The sequence below is a fragment of the Zootoca vivipara genome, chromosome 10 (genome assembly GCF_965207765.1).
Source record: "Zootoca vivipara chromosome 10, rZooViv2.hap1.1, whole genome shotgun sequence".
In the NCBI taxonomy this organism is placed as follows: domain Eukaryota; kingdom Metazoa; phylum Chordata; class Lepidosauria; order Squamata; family Lacertidae; genus Zootoca; species Zootoca vivipara.
Genome location: NC_142593.1, coordinates 28,079,593 through 28,097,391, shown reverse-complemented (window position 1 = coordinate 28,097,391; position 17,799 = coordinate 28,079,593). Strand labels below are relative to the sequence as shown.

General features: G+C 41.5%; 1 protein-coding gene across 3 annotated transcripts; it reads right to left on the bottom strand.

Annotated features, from left to right (window-relative positions):
• Positions 1–249: 249 nt before the first annotated feature.
• On the bottom strand, positions 250–16,950 carry ARRDC3 (arrestin domain containing 3). Of its 3 annotated transcripts, none has more exons than XR_015946238.1 (8): positions 16,407–16,950; positions 11,401–11,482; positions 9,027–9,174; positions 6,417–6,519; positions 5,689–5,945; positions 5,422–5,584; positions 4,606–4,795; positions 250–2,817 (listed from the first exon to the last, which is right to left on the bottom strand). XR_015946238.1 is itself a non-coding variant. In XM_035099886.3 (8 exons), exons 1-8 carry the CDS (start codon positions 16,684–16,686, stop codon positions 2,761–2,763), a joined length of 1,245 nt encoding a protein of 414 aa, XP_034955777.1. In that variant the 5' UTR covers positions 16,687–16,950; the 3' UTR covers positions 250–2,760. The 3 variants fall into 3 exon arrangements, 2 of the variants coding, with proteins under 2 accessions (XP_034955777.1, XP_034955778.1); XM_035099886.3 differs by having other exon boundaries at positions 4,606–4,760; XM_035099887.3 differs by lacking the exon at positions 9,027–9,174 and having other exon boundaries at positions 4,606–4,760.
• Between the last annotated feature and the right edge of the window lie 849 nt (positions 16,951–17,799).

Here is a 17,799-nt window from a genome sequence, read left to right as displayed (position 1 = left end):
CCAAGATTGCTTAAGTGAGGTTGTGCACACACCTACCATTCACAATCACAGTCTGGTGTGATGCCTATTCACTTGAATGAATGGGTTGATGAATGAATGAATGGACACAGGGTTCTCGAATACCCTACGGTGAACATTGTGCATGCAACTGCTGCACCTGTGTTTGCATCAAACACATGCAAATATGACAAACAATTGCTTTTTGTTTCTTCATATAAAATCACTGAATTAAAAGCTGCTGATGTGTTGTTTTTCTTAAAAAAGGTTTATTATCCACAAGGAAGAGCAATAGGAAAAATTTAATTCTTTTCCACATATTGTTGTCTTGAAACAAGAGTCTACAAGGACATATTCAGCACCAAACAAAAAGAAAATGAAAAAAAAAGAAAATATATATAATACAAACAGCCATTGAATATAATCTATAAAGCAAACATTAAATATTGCACTTGTTTTTCTAACATTTTGGATTTTATTTATTTCTCCCTTTTAAAAAAAAATTGGGAGATTTTGAAGACTGGACTACAGCTCAGAACCTCATATTTTACAATGTCCAGAAATTGACCAATATTTTATGAAATCAAAATAACAGTAATGCCACATGTGTTCAATTTTTGTTTTTATAAAAACAATTTTTTATTTAATAGTGTTCACAACTTTAAACCTGATCACAAAATTAACGTGATGCAATGCCAATTACTACAATATTGGTCAATCCTGCTTCATATGGAAATTTCCATCATACTGTGATAAATGTAATGCTATGCATAACAGCAATTGTTCCCTAGTTGGTTGAAACAGCGAAGGAAAAAGGAAGAAGAAAACCACCAAATGCCCATTTATGTCACTATCCCATCAAAAATTGTCTGTAGAAGAGGGACATCCACAAAATTGCTTAGCACGATTGTTAAAAAAAGTTCCATCACTCAGTTTCCTTATTACCCAGTATATGAAGTTTGCTTGCTGAAGGCCAAACTCTTAAGTGAATCACTTAAAACGTGACTCATTTTATACTGGGGTTTTTTCCCCACCCTGTTAGTGTTCAAACATGAATTGTTGTCCATGTTTTCTGAAAGGCCACTTATGGAAAAGCCTGTCCTGTTTGTTATGCTATGAAGCTTCAACAATGGTTATACAGCATGGGGCCTTATTGCAAGAGCCACACTACTGTAAATCTGAACATCAGGAAGGCTGCTTTTGGTTTAAAAAATAAAATAAAAATCAGTCGTGAGCTTGTTCCTGAAGAGGACAGTTGTGTGTCCAAGTATATATTTAATGCTGAAATACTAGCATTTGTGTCTAGAGCCTCTCACACCCATCATCCACCAGTTTATTCTTTGTAATCTGCGCTGAACAACACTCTGAATTATGCCGTCAAAGCAATTCTAGTTACTAATTTTACTAGTATAATTCTTCACTCTTTGAGAGAGTGGCAGTCCTTGAGAAATCTTTTCCAAAAGGACCCCCTTTCTATCCTTTAAAGTACTTAGTTTGTTTGAGAAAAGAACCCCTCCCATCCCAACTAAAAGTTCAGTACAAATATTTTACACAAGTTTGTGGTCATGGGATAACTACGTATAAAAATAAATTCATTTTCCCCATCCCATCTCACTGGTCAAGAAACTCCTATGTGAACCACGGTATGAATTCTACACAACTTTTCTCTAGTAACTCTTGGCTGACAGATGTTGGGTGCTAACTTATGTGGCTCATCTACAAAAAACCCCCCACCGTAACTTGACCAAGCCCTTCTTCATCATGTCTCATGTTTTGGAAAGATAATAAGAAATGAGGATGAGCTCCTTTGTGTATGTCCCTTTTCCAAGTCCCCCTTTCCAAACCAAACAAAAAAGTAACGAAAACAGGAAGGAAAAAGAAATTAAACAGTGCAACACAAAACACAAATAGCATTTCAATGTTTTGGCAAGTGATGAGTTCACCTGAGATTAAGTGATTTTTAGGCAGTCTGTAACAAAATTCTTCTTTGCGGTAATAGTAGAAAGGCAACAAATTCTTAAAAGGAATCAAGAAGGTATACAATCTTGACGAAGACTCCTATTGGTTTTCTTCGGTTATTTCCCCCTCGCGTATCTGTTGCTTATCTACTACAGTAGGCTGCAAAACATACAGCAAGGATTGGCTTGAAGGCATTGATGTTTATAATAAATCCACAGCAGGATCCAAGCTGAAGTGATACATGGATCAGTCTTATTAGGACAATTCTGAGCATGTGCATATGCAGGAAAAGTCCAGACTATATTGTTTGTTTTTCTAAATAAAAAAAGTCAGTGCATTTGTCATCGTAAAGTTTTCAAAGCTTTCTTTTGCTCCTTGTTGTGCGGACCACAAACAAGTTAAGAAGGGGGTAACAACAGTCTAACATAAATGAGAAAAAGCTGTAGTGACACCGAACCGCACAACATAAGCATTGAGCATGTGCAAATTTTCAAATCAAAAGAGGATGTCGTCCCTCTTGCAACACGGTGAGTGTTTTGACACATGAGTGTAGGCTATTAAGGCTGCTCTTAGTATGTGCCAGTATACAACAGGGAGGAAAAGCTCAGATCTTCAAGCATGATGAGCAGTCCTATGATGTTTGCTGTAGGCTTCAAAAGCATAATCACAGGTTGTTTCAGTATTTCACCTTTTCTTTTATGCAAGAACTTCCTTTTAATGTGTTGTCTCCGTAGGACACCTTTATCCGCAACACGGCGAAAATACATTTCAGACCCAAGTCAACTCTTCTTATGAGGCATTCCTTCAGCGAGAGGGGCAGGATGGCCTGTCATCTGAGGGCTGATCTGGGTTTGGATCAATCTGAGCAAATGAGAGAGAACAGAAAGTTAATGCTTTGTTGTTGCTTTTTAAAACAAAAACAGCAACACCACCTTTCTAGAACAAAGGAGCCTTAATCATGAAGAATGCTAAAAATGATAATTTTATTTGAAAACATTTAGAATTTCCGTGCTATTTTGCACATTTATTCTGGTTTGGCATCCATTTTTAGAGGATGCTATGTTGATTTCAGTTAATGCATATTTCACATTTACAATGTATGAAATAGCCTGGAAGGTTGTTCAGAAGAGGAATGAGAAAACAAGTTGTCAACTCAAGTGCCTTATTTTATCAGGAGCCTGAATGTGCCAATCCAGAGAACTTCAAGCCACAGAATGCTATATGGGAGTCCACCATAACTAAAACAGATGCACACCACTCTGTGCTCAGTTACAGCCACACACAGCTATAATTGACATGACTGCTGATGTTGCAATCCTATCCGCACTTTCCACACTGAACACAGTGTGAATGCTGAATAGCAAAGTCATCCTTCAGTTGAAAACATTTAAAGCAGTTAATTACAAAATAAACTTGGTAGCTTGCATTTAAAGCAGCATAATTTTATTGATTTTAAAAAAGGAACAAATCAGCTGAAGTGTAGGTACATTTCATGTATCTGTTTTTGTAGTGTAACACATTGGTTCACATTTATTTATACTGGATGAGCAAGTTATAACCAACAACAATCTGGGCAGAGTTGGAAACTGAACTACTTTTTTAAAAACCATACACATCATCATATGCTGCTGCGTAATGGTCAAGTACTTAAACATTAATTTTCTATTATTATGACAGAGTCCTGCTAATTAAAATCAAAACAGCAGAGTCTTGAGCAGGGGTTGGCAAACTAAGGTCCGCGGATTGGATCAGGCCCAGTTGCCTTCAGGATCCAGCCCGCGGACTGTCTGTAGATCGGGGTGGGGATTCTGTTCGTTCGGGCGGCGCTATCCCCCCCCCGGCGCCATTCCATTCCCCCCTCCCTCACCCACACTGCAGCGGCGCCTCCTCCCTCCCTCCTCCTGGCTTCTCCCACCCTGCCTAGAGGAGGAAGGGGGCTAGGCTGAGCTGGCCGAGTGCCATTTTAAGCAGCCCCTCTCTGGAGCCAGCCCTTTCACGCTGCTCACCTTCCCTTCGCCACCGCCCTGGTGCTCCTGTGGGCCAGTGAGTGGAGCGGACAAGCTCACTCTGCCTACCCATGAGAAGCAGCAGCAGCGGCAGCAGCCCCTGGAAAGGTTAAGCGCAGCAGCTGGGGCTGGGGCCTACCTGCCCCCTTCGCCTCTTCTTCCAGCTCCCCTCCCCCCGGTGCTGCTTCACCGGCCCACCACAAGGTCTGAGGGACCTTTGCCAACCCTGGTCTTGAGCATGTTTACCTGTAAGTTGCAGCCCAAACTACTTGACCATTTAAACTGTAATGAATTACTTTGCCTGTTTCTAGTGAAAGATGTATTTCCAAATTTAAGTATTCAGCCAGTTATTGCTGTATAAAAGATGCACTGCAGCAGACATTTGCCAATAATATATTAATCTAATATAGGAGAACGAGAAGGAATCCAGTAAGCTGAAATAGTCTGCATGAGCTAATGACTACTCAGACATAAGTAACTGTCTAGTCCAAGCAGGCAGAGTAACACCACCTAGGATGAAGTATAGATTGCATGGTCTTGGTCATGATATGTTCAGGGGGATATTCTAGGAAGAACAGCACATGCAAAACATAGTCTTATTTTAAAAAGGAATGCAGACTTTGCTATGTACTTGTAACCTTACCTCAGAATAGAGTGGAGGAGGCAGAAATCGGAACTCCTGGATATAGGCGAATAATGGTCCTTGAAGTGCTCTTTCAAAGTCATCGCAAGCAGCTACAGGTGCTAGGCTGGACTGTCTCTGCTCCTCTGTGACCACTTCTGCATAGCTAGGAGGTGCTGAAGGGAAAATTACACGCAGTTCGAACAGTGTTCTTATGCATGTCAAGATATATAACATGACAAATATATTAAACTTTAGTTATTGTGATTTGCACAAGGTAGATATAAGAAAGGCTCAACAGCTGGTCTTTTTGCTCTAATTTTATTGGACAGTTTTGGTAAACTTATGACTGGATGCTAAAGCAGGTTTACCATCATGCACAGGAAACTACATGCATGCTCAAACTGTTTTTGTGCGTTCTCAGAGGAGGAAGCTAGTGAGACATTGTCACCTCTTGAATGTTACGTGAGAAATACCAATAAGTGATAACATAATTCAAGTGATTAAGGTTTTATCTACAAGAAGCCTTCGGGACTACAGATCAAGAAGGCCAAAAAAGAAACTATGTTGTATCTTTCATATCTGTTGATTAGTAAGCCTCTTCTAAATCAGTACAATTCAACAGACCTTATGGTAGCTCAGCCCCCAATTTTTTTTCCAGGGGAGAACAGGCCTGAGTTTCTTGCTATCAGAATGATATTGTGCTGATTCCTAGCAGATAATTCCACCAGCGTGCAACAGGATGATCAAGGTTTGTATTAATAAGATACTAAGAGAATAAAGTGCTCATGTAAGAATACACCAATGAACAATATAGAATCTATGTGGTCAAATTACCTTCTGGTCTTTCAGGCAGTGTCAGACCAAGCCAATTCATGTTCATGCTACACTGGCTGCTCACACTTGAAGTTCTGCTGCCAAACGGGTGTAAAGGGATAGTACCAATGACAAGTGGTAAATTAAGAAATAAGTCCATTGCACCTGGAATATCCACGTATACCTAGAAGATAAGCAACACAAATTTATGAAAAGCTGAAACTATACATCCACCATGAATATATGTATTAGAGCATTGAATAGCTAAAGGTTACATTAAGTTCCTACCATTAGAGAATATTCCACACGGATTATACTGCAATCAAGGATAGAGGGAGAGACGGGTGGAATTTTTAACTGCTTGCCATTCCAGGTTTCTGTCTTCCCCGACGACAGGGATTCCCCACGCAAGTTGGCAACAAGCTGCTTTACTTCCTTCATTTTCCCTTTCGCATAGAATGCCTGTGTTTGATAAATGGCAGCTTTTGGCACCACCATCCGGGAGGAACAGTTCTCAATCTCTGCGAAGATCTGAATTGATTCACCTTCAACGAAACAAAGAACAGATACGTTAGATGAAAGGAAGACAACTCGACTTAAAATTCAAACATTACAGCTGGTAATATCTGAAGAATACAGATACAGCTGGTATCTGAAGGAGTATGCATGCACACAAAAGCTCATACCAATGACAAACTTAGTTGGTCTCTAAGGTGCTAATGGAAGGATTTTTTTTATTCTTGCTTAGTCTAGCAATGCTAAGAACATTCAACAGTTTCAATGGGAAGAATTCTAGGATCAACCCCAAAAAGATTATGGGAGCATGTAGAACCTCCATCCCATTCAAATAAATGGAAAAACACACTTGTTGCAAATGATCTGAATTATGCCCCTAGACAGTAAAGATGCAAAACTAATGTATGCATTAGTTGGTAGGATATTCTGTTTTGCTTAACCCAGGAAGCCCACTCAGAAAGCCACATCCACCCATTTCAAAAAGAACTCATGTTACATACCTGGGGTATAGCCCTTCCTTTCGATTTTGGCACTTAAGGATATTGGGCCTGAGGTACAAAACCAGCAACAGAGAGTCTTTTCTTTTGTGCCTGCTTGGGGTGACTGAAAGAAAAACAGAATAAAGATATTAAACATTTACATTTTTAGCTCTGTGGAAATAACACGGCTCTGTATATTCACAGGGTTGCTTCCAGACAGCAGCTTTTCAGTGAAGGCAACTACAAACCCAGATATGAAAGAGAGTACCCTATTAAAGCGGTATCTGTTATCATGAGGGTTTGAACCTATAGTTGCAGTTTTTGCACAACAGTTGCTGTTCCCTCCCATGCTGATTTTGCTAGTGCATCTGGATGAGCAATGATCAGCACAGTTTTGGGTAGAATTGACACCTGTCTGGCTATCATGTCAATGTGCCTGTTACCATTACAACTGCAGAAGAAAGCTAATGTCTGGAAGTGTCCAAATGTCACAGAACAATGATTCCTTGTCTCCCTTATACACCCATTATGTGAGCAAAGTAACTGTGTGGGTAAATTAGGCGAGCTTACATTAAATCTGCTTCCAACATTGTTAATCCAAAAGAGGAAATGGGTTCATAGGAAAATACAAACAAGAAAAAACACCTATCAATTTTCTCACTCCTTAAATCAGTATACTTGCACTTAAGACTAAGTGTACTGGGTAAGCTTAATGGTTGAGTATGTAACATACATTAAAAGGCTTAATGCCAGATATATTCAAGTAGGACTGGGAAAAACGTTTGTCTGAAACCTTGGTTGGGGGGCTGCAGTCCACAGACCAGTGAGTGGCCCTTCAGATGATGTTCGACTACAACTCCCATCATCCCTGATTGTTGGGTCTTGCTGGCTGGGGCTGTTGGGGCTGGAGTTCAACAACATCTGGAGGTTCCCCACCCCTAGTATAGACAATACTTGGACTATTGTACTGCTTTGGTATACAGCAGCTTCTTAGGTTTCTACATTAATCCTGCTGAATATAATAGGAGGGATGATCGTAACCATGCTTATTTGGACACTGGTTTAAATGAGATCTGCTGCCAAGTAAATATACTTCAGAGTGCAATCTAAATATGAAAAAAATGCAACAGACTGCATCTTAAAGTCAGATCCACAATGTAATTATGCTCTCAAGTTCTTGTTCTTAAACCTCAGGTTTAGGCCCAGAGGTAAGCACCAGGTCTTTTGCACTGTTTCGTTCTCCTCCACCTCACCTTTTAAAATATGTATTTTTAAAAACAACTTTGAAGGCAGGGTGGCTGAGTACACTGCAAAGTGCAGTGATGGTAAGATTCCCCCAGCCCCTTGACATCTTATATGCCCAGAGGCACTCTATGCATTTATGTTATGGGCAGGTGCCCCAAGTATTTTAAGTACCCATCAACACATTTGCTAAGGCTCAAAGTCTAAATGAACTTAAAGCCAGATTTTATGCACACCTGGAAATAAGCTTCACTTAACTCAGTTAATTGAGACTTCCTTCCACTCAAACATGCATGCAGTCAGGCTAAATGGTTGTAATGCTTACCAAATAGTATCTAGAAATGAACTTACTGTATGAAATGAAACTTACTTTCAAATAAGTAAGTTTTGGTTCATGATCTTAGAATATAAGCCAGATAGACATTCTATGTGTTTAGAATGCCTGTTTTTTTAAAAAAAAACCTATTGTAGTAAGCCCAAATTGACTGAAGCCATATACCCGAATTCCAAAAGCTTTCCCAATTTCAGTATGAATTACTTCCAGGTATGCATGCCTTAAGTCTGAAATTCTTGAAACATTTAATAGAGTGTGTTGCCTTCTGAACATTTATTGCATGAAGTGATGTCTCACATCCCTCTTTATTTCAGATACCAACATTCATTTCTTGTCAGGAAGGTACACAAAAGTAATTATATTCTTGTTCCCCCACCCCATATGAAAACAATTCCTTGTCCAAACCCACAAAAATCTATAGAAATATTCGTGTTGATTTTGGTGGGTTTTAGATACAAGTCCTATGTCCTCCCAGATAAAATGACCTTTCAGCCATAAGCAAAAAGAACCCTGTTTCAATGGACTTTTCTTTACGTGTTCCATTTTCACATATTTAATTAAAAACCAGGAGATAATAAAATAGTTCAGGTCAGATTGAAATAATCTTATTAAAATGTCAAAACATTTATCAAAATAAGATTTTTATGATAACATACAGAAGTATGATCATTTCTCCCCATTTGATAGGTAAATTATCAGTAGTAGAATAATGAATAATGCACGGCAGTACAATTGGTTTGGTTTTTTTTTTCATTGCTTGATCAAGCTGCAACATTCTCAAGCTGAAGTTTCTTGCAGAAATACAACTGTTCCATATAGAAGTTAATTTTTATTAGAACAGTTAAAATACAATTACTTTAAAAACAAGCAGCTTAAAAATACTTGATTAAATTATTATAACAATGTTACCACTTACTGGGTCATTATAGTCTTATACTTTAAAAGTATTTCACTGTACTTTAACAATTATTGTTACACGTTTTGATATTTCACGGACCATGTGTTGCTGTTTTTTATGCCAAAAACAAAGAATGAGTAATTCTGTCAATTCTTACCAGTAATGAAGGAGTGTTGATATCTATATGTTCAAAGACTGTAAATTCCTTCTTTAATTTTACTGGTAGAAGCCAAGGCCTGTGCAATTCTGCTTTCACCCAATAGCGCACACTGCCATGTCTGCCTTCAAATGAGGTAGCAAGTGGTCTGTTCAGGACACAAAGGTCAAAGCTGAATGAGTCTTTATTTCTGTTGTTGTCTAGCTTAAGTATACAGTGGGTAATAATAAGTTGTACTGTACTGTTAATGCATCATAGTATGTAATTAAGGATAATTTGTAGGAATTTGATGTTCAATTAGTTTGGGAGAAATATCTCTGTAGTTAAGATTAATTGCTGAGCAGATATACAGAATAAAACCATATTTGTACCGAAATTGCACTGTAGAATGCTACAAGGAAACATTAATCCAACCCACAACCCAGTTAAGCTGAAGTACTTGGATATAAACACAACTCGCTCCAATTGAATTGGAGCACAACAAATTTAAATCCAAGTGTTCCACCTTAACCTCATTTGGTAGCAGTCGGTGTTTCTTTATTCTCACAAGGAATCACTTTTTAATTCTAGGGTGTAGGTTATACAGGCAGTAGCTAAATGAGGCCAAGAAACTGCTTTGAAATAGTTGACTTCCAGAAAGACCCAAACCTCTGCTGTATTAAAGTCAGTAAGTATTTCAGTTCAATATATGTTTTCAAGGTCAGTGTCAATGAATGTAGGAAATGCTCCTTCAATTCCTGTAGTGCTTGGCTGTTCCTTAATAGTTACAGGTATGTTCTCAGGCATGAGAAGATACAAAATTATTTTATTTAACCACTTTATGCTTGTATTTGAAAAGCTGCTTTTCAGAACTTCCAGGGGAAAACCCAGCATCCATCTGTATACTCTGAAACTTTAATAGAGGCATACAGGAGTTCTGTTAGAGCCAGAACGACATCATTAAATTTCTTGGTATTAAGAATGCAACTAGAATACCAGAATTAAAATGATAAAATTATACATTATTTTCAGCTAATATACTCTTATCTATGCTACTAAGAAACAGGCTCACTAAAAAAGAATCGCTACTATTAGAGGTTGAATTGATGGCTTTGGTGTCTCCTCATTATTCCCATGCCAGTTCTGCAACCTACAAAGAGGTCAACTAACCTTTTCTCATCTAAGTTTGCAAGGTACATTTCTACAGGTTGCCCTGCATAAGTAGTTCTGTCTGAGAATTTCATACAGATCCTTTCTCCCTCGTAAGTTTCATCAATTAACATATATATTTCCTTGTACATTAATTATACTCCAAAAACATACTTTTTAAAAGTAGCCTTCTAACTGGAGTAACTAAATTTTGTCACATTGCATCTTTGGAAAGGTACCCCGTAGGATGTTAAGCACCTGCAAATGCCACATACCGGTAGGCTAGAAAACTGCAGACACTCAAAAGAAGGCTCTGCATGAGCTTTCAATATGCAACACAAAAGCAGTGACTGCACCGTTTTGCTGCAAGGCTTACAAACATGGTTATTATTCCAATTTCCTTTACGAAAATCTCATTCTCTCAGCTTTCCATCCTTCCTGGTTTCCTCCAGTTACTTTCTATGTATATCTATCTATAATTTCATAATGTTTAAGCCACTGAAGTGCATATATATCACTCCCTCCCTCTCTTCTAGTATTTGAACTCATAATCTTAAAATGTATTTTCAGACCTTCCTCCCAATTTCCTATTTTTAAAACACTTTAATGCTACTAATTCCTTTGTAGGAATTCCTTTGTAGTCAAACCTTCCTTTGACCTATATATTTTCTTCTTCTATCCCTCTAATTCTAGCTTTCTTTATATAATCACTATCTTACAAACGCCGAGCCACTGCCTTCATTGAACATTTCCTCAACACTCATATTTTATCCTGCTTTGTTCTGATTTATGTCTTCCTGGCTGTTATGTTTCAACATGTTCAACTGAAACAACAAGCTATACAATGCTGTACACCCTTAATTTGACGTGGAAGTCATGCCAGCAGCTCTAAAAGGACTAGTGATCAATCCTTTATCCCATTTGTAGCAAACCAAATAGGTCATGAGCTGAGCAAATAGGAGTATCTTGGGTGAGCAACAGGATTTAAAAGGGAATTACTGACCAGTGAGCAATAGTTGGTCCATATTTTTTCTCCATTATTTTGCTATTATGAATTAAAGCAGCCTCTTAATAGTTGATCAGGACAATGCCCTTGCAGCATTTTCTAGTGCAATCTCCATGACCATTGAAAAGGGTTTTTTCTTCCCTCTGCCCCATCTCAACCTATGAGTTTTAGGACTATTGATTTGTTGCCAGTATGCTCTTTGCCAGTCTGTGACACAACCCAAGTAGCACATATACTTACGTCTGTGGAAGCTCAAAGCTAAATGCATATTCGTGCCGTCCTGAATGAATGATGTGGAGGCCTTCTTCGGAATTGTCATCATCTAGGAGGGAAAAACCCAATATGCTATTCCACCTGTAAATATTGTACACATATCTTAATATATTATACAGGATTTGCACAGAGAGGATCACTGTAAGCATTATTAGTGAGGAGGGGGCAAAACTGAAAACACCACCCTCAGTTTTGTTGTTCCATTGACCTGAATAGCTTTCAATTATAGTAACTGGACTGTGATTAATTCCCAATATGAATTTTAGTTTCAAATTGTTATATTAATAACAATTCTTTGAATATATTTAAATTCAGCAGCTACTTTTACTTCAGCAATATTCATCTCTTTCTTCTGTTATCTTCCCCTGTGCCTAAATTCAGGCTGCTGCGAGGTCCTTGCAGGTAAGGTTGTATTTAATTTTCTATGCACCAATGTGCCTGCTACATTTTTTATTGCTTACCGATGAATGCTTAGCAGGCAATATTAAAAATAATAATACTGATTTAATAGCAAGTACCGTATTTAGCTTATCATCTGGTCAGTCAATATAATTATTTCCAAATAAGGCATTTTGAGAATAAGGGTGTTGCTGAAAGCCATTCAAACATAAAACTTTCTTCGTCCTTTTAAGGACACTTTTAAAGTGTCAGAAATTGACATTGACAATACCACACAGTAATTGGAAATATCTCAAAAGCTGCTTTTGGACTGAATCTAGCTGACGAGATGAAGTACACAGGCAGGAGAAGGCAATGTTCCTTTTAAAGGTGACCTTCCTTGCCCTTCGAATTCCTGGATACCTTAAATATGAAGGAAGAAAACTAGAAAAAGGGCTGCATATCTCTCAAGATGCGGAGAGGGAAATTTGGGTTAATACTATATTGTTAAGGTTTGTGGCAATATATGAAAAGGGTGATCAAGCACCGAATCTAAAGGTGCAAATCAGTTAGCCATGCCTTCTGACTGGTGCCCTTGAAATTCAGTGGGGGGCGGAGGGCACAAAAGTCATTGCATGACAAAGGACAGCTTGTTTGCCTGCCAGCCCACACCCTCCAGGCTCAAAAGATTATTATACAGAGAACCGTAAAGGAACTAAGAATGCCATTACGTACAGGCAATACATACTAAATGTACTAAATCTAAATGCAAGTTAAAACTCCCTGGCGTCTTCAGAATGTACAAACGGTGGGCTATTATTGTGTGTGTTTTTCCTGAAAGTAAAGCTTTCGTGTGATTCGTGTTAGTGTACGTGGTTTTTAAATATATATGTTAATTTTTTTTCCACTGGTGCTTTTGTTTTTAGAATCTTCCCCCTTTTCCTTCTTTTTTTCCTCCCCCTTTCTGCCAGCTCAGCAGTTTCCCTTCAGCCTCAGCAAGAGCAGCAGCAGCAGCCGAGCTGTGGTAAACAAGTGCTGAGCTGTCAATCACAGACTAGACTCGAGCAGGAGAGGACCGGCCTAAACCGGTGCGAGCAGAGTCCCAGCCAGCCAGCAGCTCATATGCATACACAGTATACATTGCGCTTCCCGAGCCAGCCTATTTGCTCAGCGGCTCCGCACCCCTCAACCGAACTTGCTTCGTCGTAGGCGTCATGGAAGGGGGAGGGGGAAGGGAGGCTGAGGGAGAGAAGAACAGCCGCTTCTTTTTCCCTTCTTCGGCTTCCGGTTCCCGATGCTTGGGCATGGCATGGCGTGGCTCAGCAATGCCCTTTCCGGCTAACCGGTGGAAACGTGACAAAAGGCTGTGGCCGCTTCGCCACAATTAAAGCAAAATGCAGAAGAATGGTGTTGGGGGGGGGTGGCTGGGCAGGGAGAGAGAGAAAACGGGGTTCACTTCTGCAAAGCTGCATCCAGGGAACTGTTAGGTCTGCTAAATGCAAAGGCTGCAGTTAAGCGGGACGCGCGCAACCCCCTTGCAAATAAAATATACCTTTGCCTCAAATAAACGAAAGCTGCTTGCGTTGCCCTGTAGGGCGAAGTTCTGTAATGGGGGGGAGGATGATTGCCTTATCTTTAGAATAAGGAATCTGTCTCCAATTTTAGGTCCGCAGCCTTTCTGGGGGACACGGGTGCTAACCTGGGCACCTGCACATTCTTAGGGTAGAACTGGCACACCACGTATTGACATGGTTGCACACATTCAATCGCTGGGAAGGGCTGCTGCCCGCCCGTGCCGGCGATACCGAACTTCGTGGACGATCCGGCTCCCCTGTAAGGGGCAGGTTTATGCTAGTGTTTCTTGGGGAAATCCCGGTTCTACGCGGTTTAAGGCTGTAGCCAGCCAACATGATATTTCTCCAACAGATACATGCATGCAGGGTGTAGAGATTGCCAATTCACGCAGGCTTCCAATGGCTGCATTTAGAGGCCAAACCCCAACTGGCATGTCATTTAAGCAAGGCTTAAACTTGTTATACACACACACACAAAAGATTCGGCCATGTTCCTTAGGTTTCACACCACTGCTGATTTGTGGACAAGAGTGGACTTTGGTTGTAACAGTACGTGACGGCGCGCACATCCACATCCGCCACCACAGCCCGACGCTGATGGAATCCACATGTTCAATACCTCCCACCCCCTTTATTTCAAAGCATCAGCGGCTGTTAAGACGTGGCAACAAGGAGCTCTGCAGATCGTCGGTCGGCCCGCAATCCGATGCGCCCTTTCATGCGCCCGAGGGACTAGAAAGACCCCGCTAAAGAATCCGGGGGATGACCCCCCCCATTGTTTTAATGGGTCTGAACTTAATTCCCCCGAGGGGGGGTTTCAGTATGCAACTTTCACCCACACACAAAAAGCACTGGAGAAGCCTGGAGCCCGTCTCGCGAGGTGAACAGCAGGTGCGAGCGAGCAAAGGCGCCCCTTGGAACTGCAGGGCGCGTGTATGCAATTCCACACGTGCTGGCCAGCTAAGTCAAACCATGCAGGGTCGGACACAAAGCAGTTGCGGCGGGACAAAGGGGAGCCCGGAGCGGACAACCCGCGACCGAGAAGACAGGCACCCAAAAGCCCATCCGCCCGCCTTGCAAGACACTGGCGAGATCCGGAAACGCGAGCCCCGCCTCCTCTCGCCGCTCCTCCCCCCGCCCTCTCGGGCTCACCCGCCTCCCAATCAAGACCAGGCATTACCTTAGCAACAGGCTAACAAACCCCGGCGGGCCAATGACGGTGCGGGTGCTGGGCGGGGCTTCCTTCCGCGAGCACACTAGGCTGAGCAGGGTTTTTGCCTTCCGCGGCTAAGTCATTGAAACTCCCTCGGCCAGCTTGACTTGGTGCTGGCGCGAGGGGAGAGGGCAGAGGGCGCGGGGCTCACCAGCCAAGCAGGCCACTCGCTGCTTGTGGCGGTAGTGGAGAAGGTTGAATGTGCTCAGCCAAGGACCTCTCCATAGGTTCAACTACTCGAAAGCACACACACATACACCCACGGGCGGTTGGGGTCCTAGGACGCAGCCACGCAATAACAGGTGCAAGCTCAGTTCTGCTTTCTGGAAAAAGGCACTGAAAAGAGTCACTTCTTTCGCTTGCAGCCCATCCTCTCATAAAGCTGCATGGGTTATTTGCGCGTGCGTGGCTTGGGTGTTTCTCCCCCTTTTGCATATCTGTTACTGGGCAGTAGCGTTTTAAGATTCCCATTGCCGGGGGTAGGCTATGCACTTTTGCACACCAACTGAATTAAAGTATGCAGTTTTAAGACTGCACAAAATTCCTTCACTTCCCTGATTAATAGGTCTCACCCCCCGCCCATCCTTTGCAAGCAATACAGTATATACTGTGCAACTTCCTAGTGCATTAAAAAAAAAGCAAGACACTCGATCTGAGCCTTCTACAAAATTCTCGTATCTGCAACAAATCTACTGCATATATGTATGTATGTAGTTATGTATGTATGCATATATGAAAGAAAGCGCAAGGCAAAATTACATAACCAGTTTTAACATTTTCTTGTGCTAGGAATTAAGTCATCGCCACCACCTGACGCGTAGAACCAATCTGCTGTGAGGAGAAGGAGCACCCCCTCCCTTCTCTTCAGTACTGGTCCCAAACAGGATTGAACCGCTTCTAACAAAGGGTGGAAACTTCAGAAAAACAACCTTAGAGTCTCCTATACTTTCACACTGATGCCATTTGGAACAATAGATTAACAATGCAAAGACCAATTGACCTCTCGACGAGGTTGATCCCCGTTTTCCAAATCTACGTGGCTCTCATTGTAGAATTCTTCGCAATGACATAGTCCATTGCATGGACTGCAGAAGCCCCCAACTTCGAAATGATGCCCTAATTCAATAATGGATTCGCCTACATGAGGGTTCTCCACCCTCGCCCCCAACATAGCTTTTACATATGCCTCGTTGGTAGAAGCGTTATACAAGAACAAGGCTAATTTCCCAACTTTTCCAAGCTTAAGGGAAAGGGAACGTGGACCTACACGTGGGGTGCTGAAAGCAAGTGTCAAAATAAACCGCAGGGAACCCTTTCTCTTGCTAACAATTCTCCATCCTGAAGGCGACATCCCTTGCCAGCTCGAAACCCCGAACTGGTGGCACTAGCAAAACAATAAATGGGGATCATTTAGGTTTCGGTAGGTTGATGCAAAATCCCCCACCCCACATTAAATTTCTTTTTAATTATGAAGTGGATAGGGTCTCTTAAGGAGCACGCTAGAGTTGGAGAAAAGTCTTATCTGGAGCCACTTTATAGATGGACCCAGATTTTTTTTTTGGGGGGGGGGGGAGAATCACCCTATTTGCTTCCTTACACATTCTATGGCTTTAAATAGCTATGCATCTGACGCGGTGCTCCTAAACACTTACAGGAGAGCAAGTTCCATTTCATTCAGTGAGGCTTACTTCTGAGCAAGCGTTCTAGGGATCAGACTGCAGTGATCAAAAGAAATTTGCCTTCCGAGAAAAAAGAGACACCCAAACAACCCGTCATTTCAGAGTAATCAGTTAAAAATTCAGACTTACCTCTTTCGTGTCCAATTAAGATATCTTTATGGTTAAAATATTCTACTTCTTCAGTGTAATTCTGTGTGTAGGCAGTATTGGAGCCAGCATTTCTAGATTCAGTCCAGCGTACTTTTGCATGTCCTCTTGCATGGATTTTAAGCGATTTGACTCTAATTTCCCCAGTCACTTCTAAATTCACCCTTCCTGAGACTGTATCCCCGCTAGAATAGACGGGGACGTTGCTGTCATTAAGACAGTCAAAGCTTATTGTCAAACTCTTCACCTTCCCCAGCACCATGTTGAGTTTTTTTGTTCAATATAACAAAAGTCTATAAAAATATACTGTAAGAAAAAAGGACGGGGAAGAGAGAAAAAAGTCAAGATCTCATATAAAAATGCGATCTCCGCTTGACACACTGATCAGCTCCTCTGCCCTGCGAAAAAAGGCTGCGGGCAGGATCAGCGTGTTCCCTACGAGCACTTCATCGGGTTGCTTAAAAAGTAAGCAAGGCGAGACGCCGCGCACAGCTGCTCTCCAGCTCTGTGGTCTCCTTACAAAGACAAGGTACTGGCCGCTGCCTGCTCTCTTTAAGGAGCTTTGTGAAAAACAACCCCAGCGCGCAGGCGCGGCGCTTCTCCCCTTATACAGTAGGTGGTAACAGAGGCAGAGCCGCGCGCTCGGCTGCGTGCAAGGCAGCCTTCTTCCCTTTCGCGTGCAATGAAAGCTGCCTTTGCAGCGAGAGCAGCTGTTTACGGCCGTTAGAAGAGGAATGCATTGCTTTCCTAGGCTGTAGAAGCAAGAAATGGTCAGAGGAGAATGGGCCTTGCCGGTTAGAGCTCCTCCAAACAGCCGAGGCCAGCTTAGAAACCTCATAGCGTTTCCTGCTAGGTAGTGATGTGATGGGGGAAGACGGGGGGCAGCTGTCTTGCAATGGCTCTGCTGGGCAACCTGCATTACAAAGAAGCGAAATTCTTTTTTTTATAAAAAAAAACACCACGGTATATCAGGAATAGCACTAAATGGAAGCAGTGACGGAACTAGGATCTTCTCAGAGGGAGGCAGAAATCTCCGCAGTTGGGGAGATTGCTCCGCTTTGCCTTGCATTAGTTCTAGATTGTTTGAAAAAGAAGATATGTTTGGAAATCTATGCTAAGGGCCTGGACATCTAAAACCCACTTGCATATATTACTGTAGCAGGTTTGCTATACGAAGACAGAATTCTTAAAAGCCCCCAAGGTGATTTTCTTATTGAGACCTATGCTATCAAAGCCCAATCGTCTGTGATTTGCATTGCTGCTGTTAGAATTTATCTGCCTTGTGCTATCTTTTAAGAAAATGCTGTATTGGCTATAAAGCAATTGATTTGATACAATTTTATTAATTTGTTTGACAAAGATATGCTGCATGAAA

Excerpts from the sequence above, each read along its gene's own strand:
- ARRDC3 (XM_035099886.3), bottom strand. The coding sequence starts at position 16,686 with ATGGTGCTGGGGAAGGTGAAGAGTTTGACAATAAGCTTTGACTGTCTT. Across the intron at positions 5,585-5,688 it reads GTGTGGAATATTCTCTAATG|GTATACGTGGATATTCCAGG; the intron begins GTAGGAACTTAA and ends CTTATCTTCTAG. Across the intron at positions 4,761-5,421 it reads ACTGCCTGAAAGACCAGAAG|CACCTCCTAGCTATGCAGAA; the intron begins GTAATTTGACCA and ends TTTTCCCTTCAG.